General features: G+C 49.9%; 2 protein-coding genes across 8 annotated transcripts; both read left to right on the forward strand.

The window, feature by feature from the left end:
* Position 1: 1 nt before the first annotated feature.
* hmgb2a (high mobility group box 2a) lies at positions 2 to 2,228 on the forward strand. Of its 3 annotated transcripts, none has more exons than XM_020700139.3 (5): positions 2 to 227; positions 916 to 1,075; positions 1,188 to 1,336; positions 1,409 to 1,583; positions 1,652 to 2,228. In XM_020700139.3, exons 2-5 carry the CDS (start codon positions 929 to 931, stop codon positions 1,823 to 1,825), a joined length of 645 nt encoding a protein of 214 aa, XP_020555798.1. In that variant the 5' UTR covers positions 2 to 227; positions 916 to 928; the 3' UTR covers positions 1,826 to 2,228. The 3 variants fall into 3 exon arrangements, with proteins under 3 accessions (XP_020555798.1, XP_020555799.1, XP_020555797.1); XM_020700140.2 differs by having other exon boundaries at positions 202 to 308; XM_020700138.3 differs by lacking the exon at positions 2 to 227 and adding an exon at positions 529 to 642.
* A 3,153-nt stretch (positions 2,229 to 5,381) lies between these two features.
* wdr17 (WD repeat domain 17) lies at positions 5,382 to 27,242 on the forward strand. 5 transcript variants are annotated; one of them, XM_023953831.2, is made up of 33 exons: positions 5,422 to 5,517; positions 6,196 to 6,339; positions 7,356 to 7,484; positions 8,992 to 9,175; positions 9,286 to 9,516; positions 9,584 to 9,694; positions 11,217 to 11,357; positions 11,419 to 11,541; positions 11,808 to 11,995; positions 12,062 to 12,230; positions 12,612 to 12,703; positions 12,782 to 12,864; positions 12,941 to 13,027; positions 16,311 to 16,475; positions 16,551 to 16,666; positions 17,040 to 17,126; positions 17,554 to 17,703; positions 17,772 to 17,902; positions 18,450 to 18,575; positions 18,985 to 19,140; positions 19,231 to 19,295; positions 19,378 to 19,510; positions 19,581 to 19,669; positions 20,659 to 20,758; positions 20,831 to 20,970; positions 21,997 to 22,108; positions 22,179 to 22,320; positions 22,410 to 22,512; positions 22,661 to 22,762; positions 22,870 to 22,968; positions 23,814 to 23,881; positions 25,919 to 26,016; positions 26,098 to 27,242. In XM_023953831.2, exons 3-33 carry the CDS (start codon positions 7,362 to 7,364, stop codon positions 26,215 to 26,217), a joined length of 3,834 nt encoding a protein of 1,277 aa, XP_023809599.1. In that variant the 5' UTR covers positions 5,422 to 5,517; positions 6,196 to 6,339; positions 7,356 to 7,361; the 3' UTR covers positions 26,218 to 27,242. The 5 variants fall into 5 exon arrangements, 4 of the variants coding, with proteins under 4 accessions (XP_023809600.1, XP_023809598.1, XP_023809601.1 ...); XM_023953832.2 differs by lacking the exon at positions 6,196 to 6,339 and having other exon boundaries at positions 5,382 to 5,509; XM_023953830.2 differs by lacking the exon at positions 6,196 to 6,339 and having other exon boundaries at positions 5,391 to 5,517.
* The last annotated feature ends 501 nt before the right edge of the window (positions 27,243 to 27,743 follow it).

Consider the following 27,743-nt stretch of genomic DNA (forward strand, 5'->3'; position numbering starts at 1 on the left):
CACACAACCATCGTGTCTGGAGAGCTTAATGAACAACCAATCGCAGACGGGTATCCGTTTCTGTTCCTGAGTTCGAATTTAAATGCTCAGCGTCAGCCAATCCGCTGAGAGCAAGGAGGAGCTTGGGAACCAGTTTTAGTCAAGTTAGTTGAGCCTCGCAGTCGCTGACAAAACAGTTGCGCGTCCTTCCTCCTTCACCCGTTTCAAGCTGGTCGTTTGGAGAGCAGGTACCGAGCCAATGTTTCTGTTTTACAACGGAATTTATTTTTAAAAGTCCGCTAGCTAAACCGGTCTCGTTTGCTTTGATGGTGTGTATATTTCTGTGCTGTTTAATCGAACGAAGCGCATTTTCGGGTATAATTCTGAGGTTAATTCTCTACAAATCACAGCCCCGTTTATATTAACGTGATAGGGGGGATAAATCGCCATATTGAACATATTTGATAAAGAAAAACACAGTTTGAAGCTGTTTTAACTGGTCTAGGTCTTTAAAAATGCGGCCCAGTTAGTGCGCAACATGCAGTTGAAACGCCATTTGGCTGCAGGCGGGCGGCGGGGCGACGGAGGCTCCGCGACTAAAGTTTGAATGAAGCTCCCGCCGGCCTCGGAGGCTCGTTCGGTGGCGGAAAAAGCCCGTTTGAGGTCGGCCAGCGCTTATGTGCGGGTTTTGCGCCGAGCGGCGCGGAGTTGGGGAAGTTCTGGACGCAGTTGCGTTTAGGCGGGAAGATACAAAATGGAGTCGCGTCTTTTTGTTTAGTGAGGCAGAAAGCCGATTATAGCTTGGAAGCGGCGCGCGCTTGCCGCCTCACGCTAAACAAGCGGACATGATCTGTTTATTTCTGCGGGAAACGAAAACCGTTCAGACGTGACTTGCATTTCCACCGCCATTCTAGTGACCTCGTTGTTGTTTTCCAGACAAATCGAAGCCATGACTAAAGACCCAAACAAGCCGCGAGGAAAAACATCCGCTTACGCCTACTTTGTGGCGACGTGCCGCGAGGAGCACAAGAAGAAGCATCCGGGAACCAGCGTGAACTTTGCGGAGTTCTCCAAGAAGTGTTCCGAGAGATGGAAGGTCGGCCCCGCATACCTTTTCCTCCTTTTTGAGGGTTTTAAACAAATTCTCCGTTTTGGAGCAGCTGTCCTCTGGAGTCACTGTTGTGTAACTTGTTATTTCTTTTACTTAGACAATGTCCTCCAAGGAGAAGGTGAAGTTCGACGAGCTGGCCAAAACTGACAAGGCCAGATATGACCGGGAGATGAAGACCTACGTCCCACCTAAAGGTGCCAAGAAGGTCAAGAAGAAGAAGGACCCCAACGCCCCCAAGAGGCCCCCGTAAGTGCTGACGGGGCTTTTTCCAGACGGTTTAGGGTCATGCTGGTGGTAACTGGCGTCTTTGCTCCGCAGATCTGCTTTCTTCGTCTTCTGCTCGGACCACCGTCCCAAGATCAAGGAGGATAACCCGGGCATCTCCATCGGCGACATCGCCAAGAAGCTGGGCGAGCTGTGGGCGACGCAAAGCGCCAAAGACAAGGCGCCGTACGAGGCCAAGGCGGCCAAGCTGAAGGAGAAGTACGAGAAGGTAAGCCGGCTCCGCCCGGGCGCCGCGACCGCACACGGGCAGCACGCTGACGCCGCTCTTCTCTGCAGGACGTCGCCGCCTACAGAGCCAAGGGGGGCTCCGGGAAGAGCGACGCCGGCAAGAAGAGCGGCCCCGGCCGGCCCGCCGCCAAGAAGGCCGTGCCCGTCCACGATGATGACGACGACGACGATGAGGAAGACGAGGACGACGAAGAAGATGACGACGAAGACGACGACGAGTAAAGCGCGTAAAGGAAGTGACGTTTGTTTGGCTTCAGTTTGATTTTGTGTGGCCTGCTCAGCGCCCCCCCCACCCCCACCCCCTCCTTCCATTCAGGGATTTAGCTTTTGTCCTGTTAGTCGCTGTTAAGTTTCTGCTGAACCGGGTTTGTTACATCTGATGCTTGTTGCTGTTGAGGCGGTGATCATATGGACTGGAGCTCCGTGCGCGGCAGGATGTTTTTTTTCTTTACTGTTTTCTGGAAGCACTGCGGTTTTCTGTTGGAGCGGTGCTCTTTCTTTCTGTCATTTTACCACCAGGAGTCTCTGTAGTGTGAATTCCAGCCGTTGGCGGCCATTTTTAATGTGGACGATGACACGTGTAGAACGAATTTTCTTTTTGTAATAAAAGTTTTTTATATTGACAGTTTAGTCTGGAGTCTTTGTTCAGGAGCCTAGAGGTGGAACCTGCAGGACGGACCTCTGACCGGACCGGCCGGGTCCGGTCAGAGGTCCGTCCTGCAGGTTCCTCCTGAACTTCACCGGCTGCTTCCATTCTCACTGAAATCATGAGTTAAATGAAAGTCACCCGTGGTACCGGTTCTTCTGCAATACTCCACAGATCCCAGATGAAAAGTGGTTATGGTAGTTCTGCAGAACCTTCCGGACTTCAAACCAAACTGGGTGAGACAGGAAGTGTGTCGAGGACGGGGGTCTGAAGTCCAGACGACTCACTTTCATAACCTCACCAGAATGAAGGAGAACCTTCACTGACTCACAGATCAGAATTTCAAACAGAACTTTTCGTGGGCCGGTCTGGTTCATGTCCATCAGCAGGAAGTGTCAGAATCCAGGTTGGACCCTCGCGGCTGATGTCAGACGGGTCCTGGTCCTCCGTCGAGGCGACATGGTGGTTAGGAGAACCCGTCCAAAGAACAAAGATGTTTCTGGATGAGCGTGAAGCCGGGGTCTCAGACAGGAGTGTCCACACTTCTCCAAACCTCCACGCAGAACACCTGAAACCGGACCTTTCAAAGCCCGGTTTGCTCCGGCTGCGTGGCGGCTCTTCTGTCGTGGGCCGACGCCAACGGTGGAACCATCCCAGAGGTCTGAGCTCTTTGGGTTTGTGGCTCCTCTTCCAGAACGTTTGGATGAAATGCTGTCAGTGGATCAGAACAAAAACCAACAGAACATGTAGCTAACTGGACTGAGTGACACCACCCATAAAAAAAACATTTCCTTCCAGCTCCAAATGAAATCAATTCAGTCGCCATGTTTTCACAATACGGCCGCCGCCTCGTTGGGAAGCAGAGATTGGTTAGTCAACAACCGGAACGCCACACCCCTTGCACTTGATAGCGTTTTGGCTGTGGGGCCAGCAGACTCCACCTACTTTGAGACATTTGATCAGTTCAGAACTACAAAAAAAAAACATAAGAAAAAAAAAAGGATTATCAAGAAGAAGTTCTAAGGTCTCAGACCCAGAACGGTTCTTCTGACCAATAGGAATGAGGAACAGCTGTTTGTTTCTCTAGACACATCTCTGGGATTTTGGCTTCTTGGAGCCACTTCCTGTTTGGAACGCCGGGGGGCGGGGCCACTCAGTCCAGCTCTCATACACAGTCAATGGTCAGGAAGGTGAACCCAAACCAGTCATGACAATTGAAAACAGAACTTTATCAGAACTGGTGCTGCTGATCTGCATCGAAACTAAACTACCGTTCATGATAGAGGAAGAGGAGGAAGGCGAGTTCTTCATCAGAGAAAAGGAGAGATGGGAGTGAAGAACGTAGCGTAGAACTTTCTGGCATACCTCCTTTATTGCAGCGCGGCAGGTATTTGGTTCCCCTGCCTCTGTGCTCCATCCATGCACATTGATGGTTCCATTCTTTTTACTGTGAGATCGTCCTGCTGCTAACTGACGTTATATCCACAGGTACAGTTACATTTATGTGAAATACAAGCGGATTTGAAGAACGGCAATAATGTAAAGAGTAACAGAAAAAAAAAAAGCTCCCTTCTCCGTCACACAAGAAGAACCCGACGCTTCAACAGCCGGAGGTAAACGTTTGCAGAGCAGGAACGTCCCATTTCAAAGTGAGCCGGATGTCACATCACCAAAAAGAAAGACGGGCAGAACAAAACCAACCGTCTTTGCAAGAGTGAGACCCAAGCAGAGAAAAAGTTCTGTTTCCATAAATGAACATTTAACACGAAGAATGGAGCCTTCGGCAGAAAAAACAATTCTAATGGACCAGAACTGGAAACCAAATCACGAAAAATAACCACATGACTAAACATCAAAGGAACTGATGGTTACACTAAATTTCCAAACGGATTTGCCCCCCCATCCAGATGATCAGAATCAGGTGTCCCCCTCACCTGGCCTGACCACAGGTGTCATGAAATCATCACTCAGACATGCAGACTGTTGAACAAACATTAGTGACAGAGCTCAGAGAGTTCCAGCGTGGAAACGTCACAGGACACCACCTGTGCAGCAGATCCACCGATGAAATCCATCAGAACAACATGGAAGAGTTTGGGAGCAACAGCGGCTCAGTGGTCGACCACGTAACCTGATGGAGAGGGGTCAGAGGACACTGAAGGTCAAAGAGGTCACCGACTTTCTGCAGTCAGAGGCTCCAGAGACAACGGTACATTTGGGACGGCAGGTGCTAAATTTGGTGGAGGAGGAATCATGGTGTGGGCTTGTTTTTTTGGGTTTGGTCCCTTAGTTCCAGTGAAAGGAACTCTGAATGCTTCAGGACACCAAGACATTCTGGACAATTCCATGGTCCCAACCTTGAGGGAACAGTTTGGAGCGGCTCCTTCCTCTTCCACCATGACTGAGCAGCAGTGACCAAAGAGAGGTCCATGAAGACATGGAGGACAGAGTCCTGAACCCCATAGAACGCCTTTAGGAGGAATTAGAGCAGAGACTGACAGCCAGGCCTTCTCCACCACCTCACCATTGGTGTGACCTCACCAATGACCTTTTGGAGGAAAGGTCAGAGACTCCTGGAAACGCTCCTCAACCTTGTGGACATCATTCCCAGAGGAGTTGAAGCTGCAGGAGGTGGAGGACATCGTACTGAACTCTGGGGGTCAGGAATGGGACGGTATGACGGGTCATACGTGAGTTAAAGCAGATGAGACGATACTTTGGTGATACGGTTTAGAAAGTTGAGTGAATCACAAACGGACAGGTTTTAACGGACATTAAACTGGTTTCTGCTGCTGCAGGTGACGGCTGACTGTCATTTAACAAACAGATGATCGTTGAACATTAGAACCATAATGACTTCATCATGTTCTTTGTCTCTGTTCTACTCTAATTGATCTCATTTCATTCTATTTACTGTTTTATCATGTTTATTTCCACATATTAATGACTATGTAGAACATGTAGAAATAAATAAAAATAAAAAAATCATCTGGAAGAACCAAGCCCGCTCCTTGTCTGGAGTTTTCTCGTTCTGAAGTTCTGGATCTGGTTTTAATGTCGGCGGTCAAACGCACCTAAAGGTTCTGGTTCCGATGACGTCATTTGACTGACGGCCCGCACCGCCAACGCGGAACACGAAAGGCGGTTCTGTGGACCAATCACAGCCGTCTCTGCAGTCTGGCCCGCGCGGACGACGGTCAGCACGAGCCGTTTCAGCACCTCGGAGCTGTCCAGCGCGCACGAGCCTGCGAACGCAGACGGTGAGAAGGTAAACGACACGCACGAGGACCTCGCGGGTAACGTTAGCCCGCCGATAAGAAGGGGGGGGGGGGGTGATCGCGCAGTGCCTCGGATTCATGTGCGCGCGGCGGAAACCTGTTGAAACCTTCCGCGTGCTCCTGATGCGCGCGGGGGAGAGGTCTGCTGGCCGCGCGCTCATTTACATATGAGACTCAGCGTCTGTGTTCGCACCAGCAGCGCGTGCGGCGTAAACCGGAAAATTCCCGGTTAACACAGTAAAACCGGGAGAAACTGCCGGTGACCCGGGCTGACAGCTGATGTGAGGGAGGTTACAGTGCAGAGGTGTTTCCCATTTTGAAGGTGCAGGTCACAGGGGACCCCCCCCCCCCATCCCCATCACAGAGACCCGTTCCTTCCTAAGAGGTTATTTAAGGTCACCACTGAACCGGGTTTCTGGACTGTTGGAGGAAGCTGGAGAACATGAGCTGGGATTTGAACCAGAACCTTCTCTCTGTGAAGTGAGGGTGCTGACCACTACACCCCTTCAGCCTTTCTGTTGGTAATCCATGCTTACAATAAACCTCCAACAGAACCAGAACCCAGATCCTCTCAGCTGTTCTTCAGACAGAACCAGAACCCAGCTGCTGCTCCTCTGACTGGACACTTTCCCGCTAAGCGGCTCTTCCTGTCATGATGGCGGTTTCAGGAGGACACTGCATCTGAAACAGAGGCGTGGCAGCGATTATCTCTAAAGAGGCGGCGGGAAGACGCCACTCAGACGGCGAGAATCCTGCTTCAAAGCCGACCTTCAAACACCAGAGGAGCCGTTAGCGCCAGTCGGTCCAGTCAGGTGCAAATCCGCCGATTTACATGGAAATGTGTCCTTTAAACTGCTAACTGTGAGCGGATGCAGAAGCAGGTGCAGCAGAAGAACAGCAGCAGCAGGAACAGCAGCAGGTGCTGCAGCAACAGCAGCAACGGGAACAGCAGCAGCAGGAACAACAGGTGCAGCAGCAGCTGCAGCAGGAACAGTAGCAACAGCAGCAGGAACAGCAGCAGGTGCAGCAGGAACAGTAGCAGGAACAACAGGTGCAGCAGCAGCTGCAGCAGGAGCAGCAGCTGCAGCAGGAACAGTAGCAACAGCAGCAGGTGCAGCAGCAGGAACAGCAGCAGCAGGAACAGCAGCAGCAGGAACAACAGGTGCAGCAGCAGCAGGAACAGCAGCAGCAGGAACAGCAGCAGGTGCAGCAGCAGGCGCTTCGATGGAGGCAGCAGGAGGCTCAGGCCGTCAGAAACCCCTCCACCGTAAACCAAGCGGCGGAGCTCTAACAGATGCTAGCATTAGCATGCTAACTGATTGTTTATTTTCAGAGGAACATTACTGAACCCTTTAATGACTTTGACCTTTGAACTCTAACGTTGTTAGTCATTCTTAATCTGGTGGAGTATTTAAAAACACACCTGATGCAACATTTAAGACAGAATTGAACTGATGTCACTTTAATAAAAACTTACAAAAATGTCCATCCACCTCAAAAATAGCAGATATTCTCCATATTTTGAAATGAGCTGCAATTATGATACATGTGAAAGGTTTAGGGTTTTTAAATTCTCGGGTTTTTTCAAGAGCTGACAGAACTCGAGACACATTTTCAACCTTAGAAGTGATGAACAGCAGACAGTTATCAGATGGTCGTCACGGTAACCACAGATAAGCAGCTGTTCTGACCAATCACAGCAGAGATTATTTCAATCCTCCTCTTAATCCTCTTACCCGTCTGTGTGATCCAGGAAGGAAATCAGGAACTGGACGCTGTCAGGTGTGTAGCAGAGGCAGGCTCACCTGTGTGTGTGTGTGTGTCACAGGTGAGGATGGCCAAAGTGAAGCAGGTGGGGCTGCTGGCGGCCGGCTGTCAGCCCTGGAACAAAGACGTGTGCGCAGCGAGTGGAGACCGCTTTGCCTACTGCGCCACTCTGGCCATTTACATCTACCAGGTAACCCCACCCCTCCCCACACACAAGGGTTGGTGCTGGGGGGGCTACCCCCCCCCCCCCCTCCATGATATGCAGAATTTGAATAATCTTTAATCAACAACAGCATGTTTGTGTGACTCTAAAATCCAGAAAGGATGGATTCCCAAGACTTCATGGTTCAGTTAGTGACAGCAGAAAGAGCCCATCTCATCAACCCTCCACCACCGTGCTTTGCTATACAGCTTAATCTGTCATTCCTGCTGTAGTTTGACAACTAAAGGAAAAACATCCTATTAAAAATAATGAAGATAATGGATGAAAAGCTCATGTTCAGGTTCTTTTGTCCTCAAAAAATGCCCACACGTGTTCTGCCGTCTTTGTCTGAACACGCTAACGGATCCACAGACGCTGACAAAGCAAATATATCTGGTCGAGGTCTTCTAGATCAGTGTTTTTCAACCAGTGGCCAGGTGTGCCGTGGGAAATGACCCATTAACTGATCTAAAAACATTTTCCATCTCCAGGATATCAGCTCTCTGTTCATCCAAACAGGCCCTGATAAAACACTGAGTAGTTAGAATATGAAAGATCAGAAAATACTTTTTTCTTTCTGTTTATTTGATACTATTAAAGACATTTTGATAAGAATGACGGTACCGCGATTTAACTGCAACTAAAGCCATTTTCTGGAAAGTCCCGCCCCTTTGACTGTCTCCACCAATCATTCTTGGAGGCTTAATCACATGTCATCAGTCTGACCAATCAGAAGTGGTTAAAGTCTTCACTTCCTTGTTCTTAATTCTGCTCATAAAGTCTCTCAGGTCCAACAGAAATACCAGCTAAAGCTCGTCTTTAGCGGTGTAGCTTTCCACAGAATCCGGTGTCAGACCGTGGAACAAGAGAACAAAACCATGAAGCTCATAGAAGAGAGTCTGTCTGACATCACTACATCTCCCATGATGCATTGGGTTAAAGTGACAGCATCTCGGCGCACAATGAGGTTGAAGGTAGAAAAACACTGATCTAGATATTTATCGTGAAAACGTAGCAGGAAGAGCGTTTGATGGTTGGCAAGACATCAGCCAGACGTCAAGCTGTGACCCTAAAAGAACGACCATCAAAGAGCAGAAGAAGGTTAAATCACAGAATGTTCTTCATTAATCCCCTACCCAAGAGACTCCTACACCTCCATCCATTCTCCATCCATCCATCCATTCTCCATCCATCCATCATCCATCCATCCAACAGTTTCTCTGTGATTGCTTAGAAATCCTTAGGAGGAGGAAAACCTAAGTCCAACCACATCGCTCAAAAACTGTATAATCAGAGCAGAAAATGGCATCAGTGGCTCAGTAATTCATGAATAATAGTTTATCAAGGCTAAATTGATCAGATGAACTGTCCTGACAGAACAGAATGATGTGAATCAGAAAATGTAGAAATGTTTGAAAGCAGGAGAACTACAATCACAGAAGAACCTGAAGAACAAACTATAAAACGTAGAACGTCTGTGTGCCCCCCCCGTCAGCTGGACCAGCAGTACAACCAGTTCAAGCTGAGGTCCATCATGTCTGAGCACAAGAAGACCATCACAGCCATCAGCTGGTGTCCCGACAACCTGGACTTGTTCGCGTCGGCGTCTGCCGATAACCTGCTCATCGTCTGGAATGTGGCAGAAAAGAAGGCCGTGGCAAGACTGGACAACACTAAAGGTGAGCAGACCGGCCTGGGGCCCCGCCCCCCGTGAGTGATCCTTCAGTTTGAAGTTTCATTGAAACCCTGAGACACACTCTTGAGATGTTTTCTGCCTCGTCTTCCTCAGGCATTCCCGTGTCTGTCAGTTGGTGCTGGAACTCTACGGATGGGGTGGCCTTCGTCTCCCAGCGAGGTCCTCTGTACGTCTGGGCCTACAGGGACCCTGACCCGGGGGTCACCGTGCATAAAGAGGCGCACTCCTTTCTGTCCGACATCTGTCTGTTCCGGTGGCACCCAACCAAGAAGGGCAAGCTGGTGTTCGGACACACGGACGGAAGTTTGTCGGTTTTCCAGCCAGGTTGGGAACAGGGTTGACGGGCGTCGGTCACAGAGGTCACCGCCTCTGACCTCTGCTTTCTGTTCAGGCAGCAAAAGCCAGAAGCACGTGCTGCGGCCCGAGTCCTTGGAAGGGACAGACGAGGAGGACCCGGTCAGCGCTCTGGAGTGGGACCTTCTGTCATCTGACTACTTACTAGGTCAGACTGTGGGTCAAAGGTCATTTCAGGGAGACAACTTGGAATGAATCAATTTGTTTAATGATCTGCTCTACAACAGCCATAAAAAGAGCTTAGAAGACATCAGGAAACATCTGAATACAAACGTCTGTTTTCTTATTTAAGTGAACGTTGTTACTTTAAAGAAAGACAGAAATACCTGAAGGTTTAGATAATTCTGGTTTACAAAAAATAACTTGTTTTTCATCTGTTTAAAAAAATCTTCTGACACGTGTATAACTCACAGATCCTCTTATCGTTTTTTACCAAACAGGATCTTTAAATACTTTACGAACTTCGTTTGTGCTTTACTATCACACTCTATTCATGTTCACACACACATGTTCACACACATTGCCCTTTAGTCAGGCAGACATTAGTTCTTCAGTCAGGTAGACATTAGTTCTTCAGTCAGGTAGACATTAGTTCTTTAGTCAGGCAGACATTAGTTCTTCAGTCAGGTAGACATTAGTTCTTAAGTCAGGTAGACATTAGTTCTTCAGTCAGGCAGACATTAGTTCTTCAGTCAGGTAGACATTAGTTCTTTAGTCAGGCAGACATTAGTTCTTCAGTCAGGTAGACATTAGTTCTTCAGTCAGGCAGACATTAGTTCTTCAGTCAGGCAGACATTAGTTCTTCAGTCAGGCAGACATTAGTTTCTCAGTCAGACAGACATTAGTTCTTTAGTCAGGCAGACATTAGTTCTTCAGTCAGGTAGACATTAGTTCTTCAGTCAGGTAGACATTAGTTCTTCAGTCAGGCAGACATTAGTTCTTCAGTCAGGTAGACATTAGTTCTTCAGTCAGGTAGACATTAGTTCTTCAGTCAGGTAGACATTAGTTCTTCAGTCAGGCAGACATTAGTTCTTCAGTCAGGTAGACATTAGTTCTTCAGTCAGGTAGACATTAGTTCTTCAGTCAGGTAGACATTAGTTTCTCAGTCAGACAGACATTAGTTCTTTAGTCAGGCAGACATTAGTTCTTCAGTCAGGTAGACATTAGTTCTTCAGTCAGGTAGACATTAGTTCTTCAGTCAGGCAGACATTAGTTCTTCAGTCAGGTAGACATTAGTTCTTCAGTCAGGCAGACATTAGTTTCTCAGTCAGACAGACATTAGTTCTTTAGTCAGGCAGACATTAGTTCTTTAGTCAGACAGACATTAGTTCTTCAGTCAGGCAGACATTAGTTCTTCAGTCAGGCAGACATTAGTTCTTCAGTCAGGTAGACATTAGTTCTTCAGTCAGGTAGACATTAGTTCTTCAGTCAGGTAGACATTAGTTTCTCAGTCAGACAGACATTAGTTCTTTAGTCAGGCAGACATTAGTTCTTCAGTCAGGTAGACATTAGTTCTTCAGTCAGGTAGACATTAGTTCTTCAGTCAGGCAGACATTAGTTCTTCAGTCAGGTAGACATTAGTTCTTCAGTCAGGTAGACATTAGTTCTTCAGGCAGTCATTAGTTCTTCAGGTTGACGTTCTCCCTGAATCTCACCTGTCTCCCTCTTAGTGTCTAATGTCCATAACGGCATCCGTCTGGTGGACAGCGAGGCGCTGACCTGCATTACGTCCTTCTGCTTTCCCTCGGCTGCAGCCTCGGTTCAGTGTCTGGCCTGGGTTCCTTCGGCGCCCGGCATGTTTATCACCGGAGGTAAGGACTTGTCTTCCCAACGGGAAGGGTTCGGACGCGTGACGTGTTTGCGGTGTGTCAGACTCACAGGTCGGCGTGCTGAGAGTTTGGAACGTGTCTCGCTCCACACCGCTAGACAGCTTCAAGCTGAAGAAGACCGGGTTCCACGCCCTGCACGTTCTTCACTCCCCGCTCACCAAAAAAGGTAGGAGTCTCAGAATTCCATGGATCAAGCAGACCTGCTGGGAGAACATCAGGTTTGGTTCTTTGCTGCTATGATGTTAGGAGGACAGATTTCAAAAGGTTCAGGTCTGTTTGAAGGCTGTTGCCTTTAGATTAGATAGAAATGACGTAAATTTTCTGTTGGTTTCGTAAACATTCATTTATGTTTAAAGTTTAGATGCGGCTTCTTGTCATCATGTGTCAACGTTACCCAGCTGTGGGCTGAAGCCCCGCCCTCTGTGTCTGCAGCTCAGAGCTCCAGTTCTCCCAGTAAGAGCCAGCACACCAGCTCCACCAGCGAGGCCGTGCCCCCCCCAACCCTGTCTCAGAACCGCTCTTTTTCTCTGCCCCCCGGCCACGCCGTCTGCTGTTTCATGGACGGGGGGGTGGGGCTTTATGACATGGGCGCCAAGAAATGGGACTTCCTACGAGACCTGGTACTCTGCACGCGCTCAGGAGCGCCCCCCCTGCATCTTCATGTCTGACTCCTCCCTTCTTGTCAGGGTCATGTGGAAACCATATTCGACTGCAAGTTCAAGCCTGACGACCCCAACCTGCTGGCCACCGCCAGCTTTGATGGAACCATCAAAATCTGGGACACAAACACGCTGACGGCGGTCAACACCTCCCCCGGCAACGAGGGCGTTGTCTACTCGCTGTCCTGGGCTCCAGGTATGGAAACACCATTGCAATGTTAACGGGCCGCTGCTGCACAGCGCCGTTTGAAACGGTGCTAAAAACACCATGTGAGAGTCCAGGTTTAATTCAAAACGTTTACAGAAAGAGGCTGGAAGCTGATTTGGTAAAATGTGTTACATGCATCCTGGTTATGTTCCAGGATTTTATGGGACATTTGTGGTACATGTGTGAACTTTTTCATATTCAACAGTTTTTAGATGCATTTGGCACGGTTTGAGTTTAACCAAAGGATGACGGTTTCCTATCATTTCAATCAAGGAAAGTCTTTAAACTGAGATGAAAGGAAGAGAACCATCATCACAGCTGCTGTTTGCTGAGCTCCATCCCGCCATCGTCCGTTTGTTTGTTTCCTAGGAGACCTAAACTGCATCGCCGGAGCAACGTCTCGGAACGGAGCGTTCATCTGGGACGTCCGTAAAGGGAAGATCATCACGCGCTTCAACGAGGTTTCTTCAAAGAACGATTGACCTTAGTGTCTGCGGTCCTGTGAAAGCGGTAGAGTTCAATCCTGTGTGTTCCTGCAGCACGGGAAGAACGGGATCTTCTGCATCTCCTGGAGCCACAAGGACTCCAAGAGGATTGCCACCTGCAGTGGAGACGGGTTCTGGTCAGTCTGGCCCGCTGAGGTTCTGGACGGTTCCGCCTTCGTGGAGAGCCACTGACAGTTTGACCTTGTGATGCAGCATCATCCGGACCATCGATGGGAAGATCCTGCACAAGTACAAACACCCGGCTGCCGTGTTCGGCTGCGACTGGAGCCAGAACAACAAGTAAGACCCGGATCATCAAAACAGCACCAGTTACTGCCCAGGAGGCCCAGTTCTAGTCAGATTCAGGCCGTTTGGACACTTACTAGAGCGAGTGTCCAGTTCTTAGAGGCAGGGGTCCTGCTCCTTTTCCATCTGCCTCAGTCCATTTCACCTGGTTCAGGTGGTGGGCAGCAGACGCAGAACACAAAGGAACATCTTCAGGGGCCTCATTTCTAAAACTTTGCGTAGGATTTGCGTCAGAAGTGGCGTACGGATGAAACAGAGGACGTGCGTACGCACAGAAATATTTGGATTTATAAAACCGTGCGCACGCACATCCTACGCATCTTTCCCTTAATAAATCACAACCAATTCTAAATGCAGCGCAGCTTTTGCGGCTTCATGACACGCCCATAGTTGCCCATAAATAGTCCGTGAAACGCCCACAAATGAATATTCATGGCTTGCTAAATCATGGCACAAACACAGAGAGGAAATCAAAAAAACGTAACTTCACTCAATGTGAAGTAAAAGTTATCGTTGACGAGGTGGAAAAGAGGAGAATAATGTTGTTTGGAGGGCACAGTGTGGGCATTACTAATGCCAAAAAGGCACGTGAGTGGCAGACGGCGGCAGACGCCGTTAATGCTGTAGCCTCACAACCTCGGACCGTGGCCGAAATGAAAAAGAAATGGTCGGACATCAAAGTCGAGGCTAAAAAAACCTCTGGCGCTGCATCGCCAGAGTGTGTCTGCCACGGGTGGGGGGTGGGGGGGCACCGGAGCTGACCCCTTGATGAGAGACTGGCGGCAATTATTGGGGAATGCCTTTAAAGACGAGTGGTGACTGAGGTGCAGGGGAACAACGATACGGCAGATGCACCGGGTGACACCCCCCCAAAAGCTCCAACAGGACGGCTGGAGGAAGTGGGAACCGGCTCATAAGCCACTCGTCCTCGTTTGCCAGCAAGTCTCCTTGCTGTCTAAAGATGCGTTCACTCCGAATTCTTCCATTTGCCACATCTTCTAAGAGCGCAAGATCAGCCATTGTGCGTCATTACGCATTGTGATGGGGCATTTTATTTCCCTCCATTTAATTAAATCTGACAAGCTACAGATGTCGGTAATAATCCACGTGGAAATGGGAAACTGTTCAGCGCAAATGTAGCGTAAATTCCGGACTACAAAGCGCACCCATCCATTTTCATGTGTTTAATTAGTTTTCTACATACACAAGCCGCGTCAGAGTACAAGCCGCACTTGTGTTTGGCGATATTGTCATCCTGACAGATCACGTCCTGAATCCCAGAGTGAGAGCAATTCTTTAGCACATTGTGGGTGGTTCCAGCTTTGCCTCAGGCTCATGTATTTGAATGTATCGACATCTGTCAAACAACATGGACCTCTATTCTGTTCACAAGTTCCTCAGTTATGGTGTTTTTATTTCATTTTTTTTTTACTTATTGACAATCTAGGTATCATACATAAAATTACAAACAGTAACCATATAATCAACATTACATCCCTCAGGTATAATGAGGAAATTTACATCCGCGATTCCACATTTCCCATGAGTCTTAGGGGCTAAAGGCGGGGCCAATGCCCGGCTCGCCATTCTGTTGTACGTGTTTAAGAATGAGCAGCAGCAGTGCATGGAGGGGTGAACGGGTACAGCTCTCCTTCCGCTTGTGTCGCAGCAGCGTTATGGGAGTAACAGGGCTGGTTAAAAAACACACCGGTAAAATACAGCAGCGGCGACTGAAAAGCGCGCGCCTCAGCGCGGCGCGTACGTCTGAATTCAGAAGCCTCTGCGCTCCGCTCCCGCCCCGCGCGCTCCTTGTCTCCCCTTCCTATCTACTCCGACACCTCTGGCCTGGGCGGCTTCAAGGAGGAAAACTTCGTCCCCATTGCGCCGGTGAACGGAGCAAATCGTTTCTGTGCAAAGCAATCGGACTTAATACTGTACGTTTTGTGTATGAGGGGCGGGTGCGTTGTTACGTGTGGGAGCCTTCAGACTGCCATCGGCCCCGCAGCTCAATCAGCAGGAGAAGATGTCTCCAGCTCACATGGAGGCTGTGAGTTTTTCAAAGCAAAGTTTCCTTAGAAACCGTAAATGGAGTGTAAATTCACTCCATGCGCTGTTCTCTCCGTCACGCAGCAAACCGGCTTTTCCAAACCCGTTGGTGACGGTGGACTTTTTCACGCTGCTTTTAACGATTGCTTTTAACTTGAAAGCTTCATCATATTGTAACGGCGATCTGGTGCACGTTGGGTCTAATGGCCCCAAAGGATTCTGGGATGCGGCCGGGCATGCGTGTTTCATTTTGTTGAACCATGACTGAAGTGTCTAAGACCTGAAGTGAGGTCCATGCTGTTTGGCTGCTTAGAGGTGTGTTGAATATAAATGTCTTGTGCTTGGTGTTAGATAGAGAATACAAACTATTCACTGAGTTCGATCGAAAGTACGTACATGGCGGCCGCTAATTAAATCCATAAATTAGCCGCGTCACTGAATAAGCCGCAGGGCTGTAAGCGCAGGAAAAAGTAGCGGCTTGTAGTCCGGAAATTACAGTAATTTCTTGTTGCTTTCTGAATGGTTGAGACATACGCCATACATTGTTTTATCAAAAATAAAACAAACTAAAGGCAAATGCATGAATACCATAATTCCATAGCTTATGAAGAAATGTTTTACTATGAAAACAACTTTCCCCAGTGGACAATTAATGCATCTGTCTGTCCGTCTTTCACGTGTTTCTTCTATCTGCCGACGGTGTCGCCGTTTCTCATTTCACCCGTTTTTGTGCGTACGCCTGGGTCAGAGCTTGAATGAAGGACCGCACATTTTCCCCTCAAGTTTGCTTTTTATAAATCTCAATTATTGCGTAGAGAGTGGCGTACGCCTTCTTTTGTGTGTACGCAACGTTTCTAAATGAGGCCCCTGATCAAGTTTGATCAACACTGACTGACAAAGCATTCACAACTCAGACAGTTCTACTGAAATTATTTTAAGTACGTTAAGTCCCAAAAACGGTCCAAGGTAAAAAAGGAACATAAAAAAGTCTGCGACTTCCGCCTGCGACCTCTGTCTGCAGTCTCAGTCTACAATTACTGTCTGCAACTTCTCTGTCTGCGTCCAATGTCTGCGATCTCTGTTTCCGTTCTCAGTCTGCGGTCCTTGTTTCAAAGGGTTACAGGCTGGGGTTTCAGGGGTTCCTTGTTCTAAACTTAGAAAGAGGACTTCTTGTAGTTGAACTGGATCTTCACGAGACACCGGTTGGTTCTGAACTTTCACTCGTCTTCAGGGACATGATCGCCACGGGCTGCGAGGATAAGAACGTGCGAGTGTACTACCTGGCCACCAGCTCAGACCAGCCTCTGAAGGTCTTCACGGGACACTTGGCAAAGGTTTTCCACGTGCGCTGGTCTCCCCTCAGAGAGGGCATCCTGTGCTCCGGATCAGACGACGGGTGAGTCCCACAGATCCAGAATGCTGCTTAGATGGTGGTAGAGGAGACGGTGAGGACCGCTCTGTTCCTTTGCAGCACCGTCCGGATCTGGGATTACACGCAGGACGCCTGCATCAACGTGCTGAGCGGTCACACGGCTCCGGTCCGGGGCCTCATGTGGAACACCGAGGTTCCGTACCTGCTCATTTCCGGTAAACACCTCTGAAGGTTCTGCCTCAAAGGTAGAGTTGACCTCAGGTTCAGGGGGTCCAACGGGTTCTGAGTGGAAACTTCTGTGGATGGAAATAAGCCCCTCAACAAGTTTGAGGAGCTGCACAAAAAAGAAAAACGAGAACCAATCCATCCCTTCTTTGAGCAGCTCAGTGGTCATCCATGTGCCACAAGAACGGAGGATTCTGGGTTCAAAACCCTCCAGACCAAAGAGCCTTTCCACTCAAAGCTCAACACGAAGGGCAATAGTTACCACTCAATGACTTCAGCCCTTTGACTTTGATCTATTTCTTTTATGTTAAATTTTGGGATTCTGGGTCTGCCGGACTTAAGAGACAGTTTGTCTGTTTGAAGGATCCTGGGATTACACCATCAGAGTCTGGGACACCAGAGACGGGACGTGTCTGGATACGGCGTACGACCACGGAGCGGACGTTTACGGTGAGACACGGCAGAGGGGGCGGTCCTTCAGGGGTTTGGGGACAAACAAAGTTTTAACACCCGATCAGACGGACCTCCTGTTTGGACCAAAGGGTTCCCCTAGAACTCGGTTCAAACCAATCAGGGTTGAGATTGTAAACCATTTTAGTTTCCGAAAACCCTTTTGAACACGCACAGCTGAGTTTTTTTGGCGTTAAATGAGTGAACCCTTTAGCACCCGAGCTGTGCTCAATGACAGGAAGTGACAGACGCTCCTCAAACGATCCTAACAGCGGTGGGTTGTGGCGTGGAAAAAAGCAGCTTCACGCTGACACTCGACACTTGACTGTAGTGAAGTGAAGGTAAGGGGGGGGGCGCTCTGGAACCTCAGGAACTGAGGTGAAGCAGCTGCAGCTCAGGTGTTCACCCTCTGCTCTCACCTGTGAAGGTCTGACGTGCCACCAGAGCCGGCCGTTCACCATGGCGAGCTGCAGCAGGGACAGCACGGTGCGGCTGTGGTCGCTCACGCCGCTCATCTCGCCCCTTCTGCTCAACGTTCTCACGGAGCAGCCGTGGGAGAAGGTCATCGGGAACACAGGTGAGGTTCTGGACCTGCAGCTCCCGGCTGCGGCGGCCGGAATAACCACGCCGGCTCCGTCTCTGCAGACATCGCCATGGTTCCCGGCGCGCCGCCGCTGCTGTGCGGGAAAGTCTCCAGAGACGTGAAGCAGGAGCTGGACAAGCTGAGCGGGGACGTCAGGGACAAGAAGCTGCGCTGGTTCTCCGAGTGCTTCTCGGTATTTGACCTGTTCTGGAGCTGCTTTCTCAAAGCCTGAAAACTGCACAGAGGTTCCACAAAGGTCAGGGAGGAACCTGGAGGAAGGTTCCTCCCTGACCTTTGTGGAACCTAGAGGATGTCTCCAGCTGGAGTCCTTTCTGGCTTCATGTCGACTCCCTGCAGACGTGACGGTTGTGAAGCTCTAGAAGCATTAAAGAGGATTTCTGCCGTAAATAATATTGAACTCTGAACCCAAACAGAACAACCACCGTCTGCTAAACTGCTGCTTTGCTGATTTTCATATTTTAGTCCAGCAGATTTTGCTGCCAGATTGTGTCCAGCAGTTCAGAAACCCAAATACAACAACCTGAAAGTGTTTGTTGGTTCATCTTTTCACAGTCTTGGTTTTATTTATGTATAGTTTTTCATCTTTCTGTCGGGAGTTGTTGCATTTGGGTTTGGCGCCGGAACGGCGTGAGGATGAAGGAGGAAGACTTGCACGCCCCCCCTTTGAGGCGTGAAGGTTGAGCATGGCGAGCGAAGCTGAGCGCGTAAATGTGTTTCAGCCTCCAGGGGGCAGCACCAACCTGTGGGACTTGGTGTTCGTCAACAACGGTCAGGACGACTCGCTGCTGCCGCCCAGCTACAGCAAAGGAGTGATGCACATGAAGCACCTGCTGAAGTTTAAGACGGTCAGCCAGCCACACACCCACGATGCACTGCTGCACGCCCCGCCCCTCACACGTCAATCGGATCAACAGAGCAGTTATTCTTGTGTTTTCTATTAGACTGGTCAGTCCAAACATCATCTAGTGACACGTTTATTTTAACATTGTTTGGGTGAAAAGGATGAAAAACCGTGAACACGTGATCCAGGGGCGTGTCTGGGGGGACAGAAAGGCCTCATGGGAAATGCTCTCCGATCCTTTACAGACATTTTTAATAATGGTGTTGAATCTGAGGCCTGAGCTTTATTCTGGAGGAAGTTGTGCTCTTATTTTGAAAGTGTGTTAGTTTTCTGACAGATTAGAGCCCCAAGCGGTTTGTCTGTCCGTGAAGTGAGCGCTGACGCGGTTTCCATCCGTCCTCCCCCCGTCTCAGTCGGAGGCTCAGGAGCTGACCATCGTCAAGATGTCCAAGTTTGGAGGAGGAATCGGAGCTCCCAGCAAAGAGGAGCGCCTGAAGGAGGCGGCGGACATCCACCTGAGGCTGGGGCAGATCCAGAGGTACTGCGAGCTGATGGTGGAGCTGGGACAGGTCCGTGATGCCTTCAGTGACCCTCTGAAACCAGCGCTGACTCTAAGTCCATGGAGAGAGGGCGGAGCCTGATGGCTGTGTGTGTTTCAGTGGGAGAAGGCGCTATCTGTGGCGCCTGGCGTCTCCATGAAGTACTGGAAGAAGCTCATGCAGAGGTGAAGCTGCCGTCAGCCTCCCATCATCACACCTTTGGATTTTCTCCTGATCGGATCCTGAACGTTTTCCCGCCGTCTGCAGACGAGCCGACCAGCTGATGGACGAGGACAACGACGACGCCATCCCGTTCTGCATCGCTACCGGAGACGTGCAAAAGTTGGTGACGTTCTTCACGCGCCGAGGACAGCTGCTGGAGGCCCTCCTGATCGCACAGGTATGGGGGCGGGGCCACAGGGGCCCGATGACCAGCGCTGAAGACTTTGATCAATATCCGCTGCGTTCAGGGAGCCTGCGAGGGAAACATCCGGGCGCCGCAAACGTCCGCCGTCAACAACACCAGCAACGACGCGGACAAGAGACAACAGTTCCACAGGTGAGACGCAGCAACCGATCGATCAAGAAGGTCTGATCGATCAGATGATCAGTGAAGGTCTGATCGATCATTGAAGGTCTAATCGATCAGTGAAGGTTTAATCGATCAGTGAAGGTCTGATCGATCAGTGAAGGTCTGATTGATCAGTGAAGGTTTAATCGATCAGTGAAGGTCTGATTGATCAGTGAAGGTCTGATTGATCAGTGAAGGTCTGATTGATCAGTGAAGGTTTAATCGATCAGTGAAGGTTTAATCGATCAGTGAAGGTTTAATCGATCAGTGAAGGTCTGATCGATCAAGAAGGTCTGATCGATCAGATGATCAGTGAAGGTCTGATCGATCAAGAAGGTCTGATCGATCAGATGATCAGTGAAGGTCTGATCGATCAGTGAAGGTCTGATTGATCAGTGAAGGTCTGATTGATCAGTGAAGGTTTAATCGATCAGTGAAGGTCTAATCGATCAGTGAAGGTCTGATTGATCAGTGAAGGTCTGATTGATCAGTGAAGGTTTAATCGATCAGTGAAGGTCTGATTGATCAGTGAAGGTCTGATTGATCAGTGAAGGTCTGATTGATCAGTGAAGGTTTAATCGATCAGTGAAGGTTTAATCGATCAGTGAAGGTTTAATCGATCAGTGAAGGTCTGATCGATCAAGAAGGTCTGATCGATCAGTGAAGGTCTGATCGATCAAGAAGGTCTGATCGATCAGATGATCAGTGAAGGTCTGATCGATCAAGAAGGTCTGATCGATCAGATGATCAGTGAAGGTCTGATCGATCAGTAAAGGTCTAATCGATCAGTAAAGGTCTGATTGATCAGTGAAGGTTTAATCGATCAGTGAAGGTCTAATCGATCAGTAAAGGTCTGATTGATCAGTGAAGGTCTGATCGAGGATCCTGTGTCCAGTTCTGCTCCTCGGCAGAGATCCGCCTGATCCCGGATCCCTCCGACCGGGTCTCTCTGACGTTCTGTGTTCTTCTGCCGTCAGCCTCCTCCATGACGTCTGCACGGAGCTGGCGGAGTGGTACTTCCAGGACGGGTGCTCCGTTCTGGCCGCCTGCTGCCACCTGGCCGTGGATAACGTGAAGGTACCGCCGTGCGCCGTCTGAGCGTGCACGTGTTCACCCGGAGGCTGTTGGTAAATGTGGGATCCGTTCCAGTTGGCCATGTCCAGCCTGATCCGGGGGAACGAGCTGGAGCTGGCCGCGAGCGTGGGCGTCGCCCTCGGAGAGGCAGCCAATCAGAGCACAGCTTACTGCCTGGAACTGCTGGCCAGGAAGTACATGACCCCCCCGACATGGTAAACGGTTAACGAAGAAACTTGTCCAGTGATCGGAAGAAGCTCGAGGTTATCCATCAATCTAAAAACATCAACAAAAATTCAAACCTGCTGAAGAAACGCGGCTCATGTAAAACCGGATACTTTACTTTAAATATGGAACAATGTTGCTAAGCAACGGGAACGTAAGGCAGCGCTGGACGGCCTTTTAGGAGTCGCAGAGTAACTCTACCGGTGGACCTTCTCCACTGCAGCAGTGTGGTGGGGGTTGAAGCCCATCACCATTTCTTCGGTTTAGTCCACGTTGATCTGTAGGTTATGGGATGTACACCCCACTGCTAGCTGCTCCTCCTCCGTTCTGTAAGCAGACTCCTCACTGATGCTGTCAGACCATCCATGAGACTGCGCAGTCATGCGTCAGCCGGCTGCGCAGTGGGCTCAGGACCCCCCCCCCCCCGTGGTGGGCCCGTGATCCTCACCTATCAAAGGAGACGTCGGCGTCGTCTACAGACCGTGGAGCGGCGAGCTCCGCACATGTGGGAGGGGCTACAGATGAGATGGCGGTTGGTGGTTTTCCAGAGGATCCAACAATCCCACACGACACGCTCAACTTCTGATGAGCCGTGTGACGCTGTGGCACCGCTGGTGGCGCCGCTGTGCAGCGCCCAAGACCGCCAGTGCCTACCGGGAAGCGCATCGCCATCCGGTTGTTGGTCATGCGACTCGTTTAATTGGAAGAGTCTTTCCATTGCAGTTTTGTAAATAATGCCTCAAAAACCGGCATCCAAGTGCAAATATATAGGGTTAGGATGAACACGACTTTCTCTAAATTCTCGTGTTCCCATTAGGCAAATTAATTATTGAAAATCCAATTAACGCAGTTTTATAGTGGATGGAGACACAGATATTGTTCCAATACAACCTCCCAGCATTTCTCTGCTGCCCCCTGCTGGGCCCCTGAGGTACCACACCCAATCGTTCTCCAACATTAGACTGTTTGTTCTGGGGCCGGCAGAGGTTCAAGCCGCTGTTCCGTCCTTTGCTCAGGACGCTGTCCGCTGACCTGCTGCAGATGATCCCCGACAACCACGCCCTCCTGGTCAAGCTGTGCGCCTTCATCCCCGGAAGTCCTGCAGAGATCCAGCAGCTCCACCAGAAGGTGGGCGTCTGCACGCTCACATCATCACAGAGCTTCTGCTGCTCCTAACGCTCGCCGTTTGTGCTTGAAGTGTGGGCTTCCTGCCCCGGAGGATTGTGGGAGTTTGGCGGAAGACGCTCTGAGGGACGGAGATTTGTTTTCTGCGCTGGAGCTCCACCTGCTGAGCTCCGAACCCGAGCGTGCTCTGCAGATCGGGGTCGCTCACGTTAAAGGTACATGATGACGCTCAGGTGGGGGTTTTCTGACACACCTGAACCCAAACAGAGGGCGGAGCTCATGGAAAACCCCGTTTGTTCCACAGAGCAGCTGGTTGGACCTGATTGGACGGTGGACGTCGTCCATCCAATCCTGGACCTGCTGAGCTACATCCGGACGGAGCGCCTGATCATGACCAAGATGACCGAGTACAAACATTTCCCGCTTTTCTCCTCCTGGAGTCCCAGAGATGTTTATTTGGGAGGTTTTCTTTCCTGGGGCAGAATCAGAGCAGATGTTTCTGAGCTCTTCAGAGCAGCTCTTGGTTGTCAGCGTTGTGTGTCTGTTGTGTTGCAGAGCTCGCAGTGAGCTGCTGATCCTGTGTGGTTACATCGGAGCCCTGCTGGCCATCAGGAGGAACTACACCAGCATCGTTCCTGCTCTGTACGAGTACACCAGGTGTGGAGGCCATACCTGCTTCCTCATCTGACTCAGAACCGTCCCCGAGTTCTGCTTGGTGCTGATCAGCTGCTTCACCTTTGACCCCAAATCTCTGCCTTTCTCAGTCAGCTGATGAAGAGGAGGGAGGTCAGCGTTCCTCTGAAGATCGAGCAGCTGTCCGTGGAGCTGGACGCCTGGAGGGCCTGTGCACAGAACAACGGCGTGTACGTCACACCACCATATTTTTTCAGACCGATTACTCTGACCAATCAGGTTGTTGAATTAGTCTGTCATTGTAAAGTACAGCCAAACTTGGGGCTGAGGCTCCGCCCACCCCCACAGCCACACTCACTCTTATATGAGCCCGCCCACAAAAGCTGGAAAGGTAAAATGATTGGCTAGAACTGAATAGTAAACAAGTGATTGATGCGTCTGAAATGAAGCACCGTCATCCATTTATCGTATACGGTACCGGTACCGCCGTATACGGTACCGGTACCGTATACGGCGGTACTGGTACCGTATACCAGAGAACCTCTGGGTTTAGAGACTGAGATGTTCTTTGTTACGCAGACGATATTCTGCTGTTTCTTTCAGGATGGAGTCACTGAAACTTTTTCAGAAGAGATTTGAAAACACAAACTTATTCAGCATTTCATTTAGTTTTTACATCCCATAGTTTCTATTTTATAGTCTTTTGTTTTTTTTCTGCTACTTTATTATTTCAGCAGCTGATTTAGCATCACTTAAAACTAGAAATGTGATTTTAAAGCTTCGTTCTACATGAACTCGTAGGAGGATTTATAAGCTCTATTCATTATTTTAACATTTGATTTGATACTTTTAAAAACAGATCTGAGGCGACTGCTTCGTCTACAGCATCTGTTTCTGCATCTGCAGCGTCTGCAGCATCTGCAGCGTCTGCAGCATCTGCGTCTGCATCTGCAGCGTCTGCAGCATCTGCATCTGCAGCGTCTGCAGCATCTGCGTCTGCATCTGCAGCGTCTGCAGCATCTGCGTCTGCATCTGCAGCGTCTGCAGCATACACACTCAACTGTCTGTTTTGCAGACCTCCGACTGAACATCAGAGGGAAGAGTTCAGCTGCCTGCAGAGGAGAATCCAGCCGACAGAACCCGGTAAGCGTTTGTGCGGCACCATCATTGGGAGCCTCACGGTAATCTGAACGTTCCCTAGAAATTCTGTAGAACGTCCCTGTAGAACGTTCTTCAGTGTTCTCCATGGTCCGTATGGATAGAAGGATCAAACGGGGAGAACCACCGAGGGACGATAACAGAATCAGATGATCCATGAAGGTCATCTGGAGCGTCGCGTTTGTTGCAGCTTTAATGACCTTTGTGATGAAGGTCAGACTGATGATGAAGGTCAGACTGATGATGAAGGTCAGACTGATGATGAAGGTCAGACTGATGATGAAGGTCAGACTGAGGATGAAGGTCAGACTGAGGATGAAGGTCAGACTGATGATGAAGGTCAGACTGATGATGAAGGTCAGGGTGATGATGAAGGTCAGACTGATGATGAAGGTCAGACTGATGATGAAGATCAGACTGATGATGAAGGTCAGACTGATGATGAAGGTCAGACTGATGATGAAGGTCAGACTGAGGATGAAGGTCAGACTGAGGATGAAGGTCAGACTGAGGATGAAGGTCAGACTGATGATGAAGGTCAGACTGATGATGAAGGTCAGACTGATGATGAAGGTCAGACTGAGGATGAAGGTCAGACTGAGGATGAAGGTCAGACTGAGGATGAAGGTCAGACTGAGGATGAAGGTCAGACTGAGGATGAAGGTCAGACTGATGATGAAGGTCAGACTGATGATGAAGGTCAGACTGATGATGAAGGTCAGGGTGATGATGAAGGTCAGACTGATGATGAAGGTCAGACTGATGATGAAGGTCAGGCTGATGATGAAGGTCAGACTGATGATGAAGGTCAGACTGATGATGAAGGTCAGACTGAGGATGAAGGTCAGACTGATGATGAAGGTCAGACTGATGATGAAGGTCAGACTGATGATGAAGGTCAGACTGAGGATGAAGGTCAGACTGATGATGAAGGTCAGACTGATGATGAAGGTCAGGCTGATGATGAAGGTCAGACTGATGATGAAGGTCAGACTGATGATGAAGGTCAGACTGAGGATGAAGGTCAGACTGAGGATGAAGGTCAGACTGAGGATGAAGGTCAGACTGATGATGAAGGTCAGACTGATGATGAAGGTCAGGCTGATGATGAAGGTCAGACTGATGATGAAGGTCAGACTGATGATGAAGGTCAGACTGAGGATGAAGGTCAGACTGAGGATGAAGGTCAGACTGAGGATGAAGGTCAGACTGATGATGAAGGTCAGACTGAGGATGAAGGTCAGACTGATGATGAAGGTCAGGGTGATGATGAAGGTCAGACTGATGATGAAGGTCAGACTGATGATGAAGGTCAGACTGATGATGAAGGTCAGGCTGATGATGAAGGTCAGACTGATGATGAAGGTCAGACTGATGATGAAGGTCAGACTGAGGATGAAGGTCAGACTGATGATGAAGGTCAGACTGATGATGAAGGTCAGACTGATGATGAAGGTCAGACTGAGGATGAAGGTCAGACTGAGGATGAAGGTCAGACTGAGGATGAAGGTCAGACTGATGATGAAGGTCAGACTGAGGATGAAGGTCAGACTGAGGATGAAGGTCAGACTGAGGATGAAGGTCAGACTGATGATGAAGGTCAGGGTGATGATGAAGGTCAGACTGATGATGAAGGTCAGACTGATGATGAAGGTCAGACTGATGATGAAGGTCAGACTGAGGATGAAGGTCAGACTGATGATGAAGGTCAGACTGAGGATGAAGGTCAGACTGAGGATGAAGGTCAGACTGATGATGAAGGTCAGGGTGATGATGAAGGTCAGACTGATGATGAAGGTCAGACTTATGATGAAGGTCAGACTGAGGATGAAGGTCAGACTGATGATGAAGGTCAGACTGAGGATGAAGGTCAGACTGATGCTCCTCAGAGACAGAAGCAGCTTCTTTATGAACATTTATGTCAGCCTGCTTAGTGATGGGGGCTCATGGGGGGGGGGCTCATGGGGGGGCTCATGGGGGGGGGTCATGGGGGGCCGTAACTCAGACTCGTTCTCCTCTCAGGTGCTGTGGTTCTGAGCGGCGCCGACTACGTGACAGGATCCAACCTGCCAAGCCACTCGGACCTTCAGCTGTCCTGCTTCACCGGACAGAGGATCCAGGTGGGTGTTGCTGGTTCTGACCCGCTGCTTGTGTTCTGACCCGCCACCGTGTTCTGACCCGGTCCCAATGTTTCTCCTCAGGGTCCCGTCTTCCTGCTGGAGGACAACAAATCTGCCATCTCCTTGAACGACGCTCTGATGTGGGCCAAGGTCAACCCCTTCTCCCCCCTCGGAACCGGACTGCGGATCAACCCCTTCTGAGGGGGCGGGGGGTGGGGCGCTGTTCTGGTGAAGGTTGCAGGTCTGAACTGTGACTCTGGATCAGGGTTCTCCTCTCAGGAGGAGGAGGAGGAGTGGATCTGGAAGGAGTCGGTCAGATCTTCACCTCCTCTGGTCCGCTCAGAGCAATGCCACAAACGTCCAGCAGAGGGCGCTGTGGACTGAAGGTTTGGTGTCTGATGAAGGTTTCGGGTCTCTGAGGATCCCTCAGCTGTCCAGGACCGGATCTGGACCAGGCGACCCGTACAGACCAGGATCAGGTCTGTGGAAAGACCTGACAGACGTTCAGCAGAAACAGACTTCCAGCTGGAAGGAAGAGAGTCCTGTTGTTGGCGGTTCTGCAGACCTTCCTCCTCCTCCTCTTCCTCGGAGCGGTGACCTCCACCAGACCTCGCCTGGTTCCTGGAGAGCGGCGTGTGAAAGGGTCGGAAGATTTACGAGGAATGTCAGCGTGGAACAAAGAGGTGTTCCACTGAGCGGTTTAAACAAATGAGGCTCCGGTTTCCTCCGTCACGACCCGAGGAAACGCTGGAAGAGGATATTTGTGCTGCGTTCAGAGCCGGACAGGAAACACGGCCGCTCCACCGCGGCGCACCGCCTCTGCAGGCGCCACACGCCTTCATTCTGTGTTTATAACCATGAACCTGTGACTGCTGCCGCTCTGCTGTGGGGAATCAAACCCACATCCAGGCTTCCCTGCGGCTCCGGCAGAGACGCCACCTGCTGGCAGAACTGCAGGACGGCACTGAGGCTCGTCTGAGAACCTGGACTCGATTCGGTTCCAGGAGAAAGTTCCAGACCTGAAGCATCTCCTAGACTCACGAGCCAGAACCTCGGGTTCTGTCTGTCGACCCGATCGTTAAGAGTTTGTGGTATTTTATTTTGAAATCATGAAAAAGGCTCTTTTGAATCTGAACTGCTCGACCTGTTCAGTGGAAATCAATAAAGTTTTGAAATGCTGGGGGTGGGGCTTAGAACAGCTGACTTTGAGGCAGATCAGAACAGAATCCGCTGCTTCCTGGTTGTTTTTAACCACAGATAAAAAGTGGGCGGGACTACGACTGAAACAGCTGCTGCCAGAGGTCAGTCAGGTCACGCTAGCTTAACGTCTCACCAGCGGAGCTTTAGCTCCAGATTTGACGTCCTCTTCAATGAACAGAACTCTGACGCAGACAAAAGCGTCACCCACAAAATATCGCATTTTGGCGCCGAAAGGCTTTTCTGTGCGCCACAATCACGTTAGCGGCGTGAACGGTAAGAGTTTTTCGTTTCACCGTCACCGGGGACGTCTCCAGTGGTAACGCCTGTGCTATCCTATGGGGTCCAGGTGACCCCCCCCTTCCATTGAGGTGTTCCCCCTACCATGACAAAGGTGGATAAAGGTGGAAAGATTTCATGTAATCCATGGACACCAGTGAAGATCACAAATCATTGAAGAAAAAAGGTTCAGAGCACTGTCTAGTGGGTCTAGATGACCCACTCCCAATGTTAAAGTGCCTAGGATAGCA

Source organism: Oryzias latipes, chromosome 1, assembly GCF_053564925.1.
Source record: "Oryzias latipes strain Hd-rR chromosome 1, Olatipes_Hd-rR_3.1".
Classification (NCBI taxonomy): Eukaryota; Metazoa; Chordata; class Actinopteri; order Beloniformes; family Adrianichthyidae; genus Oryzias; species Oryzias latipes.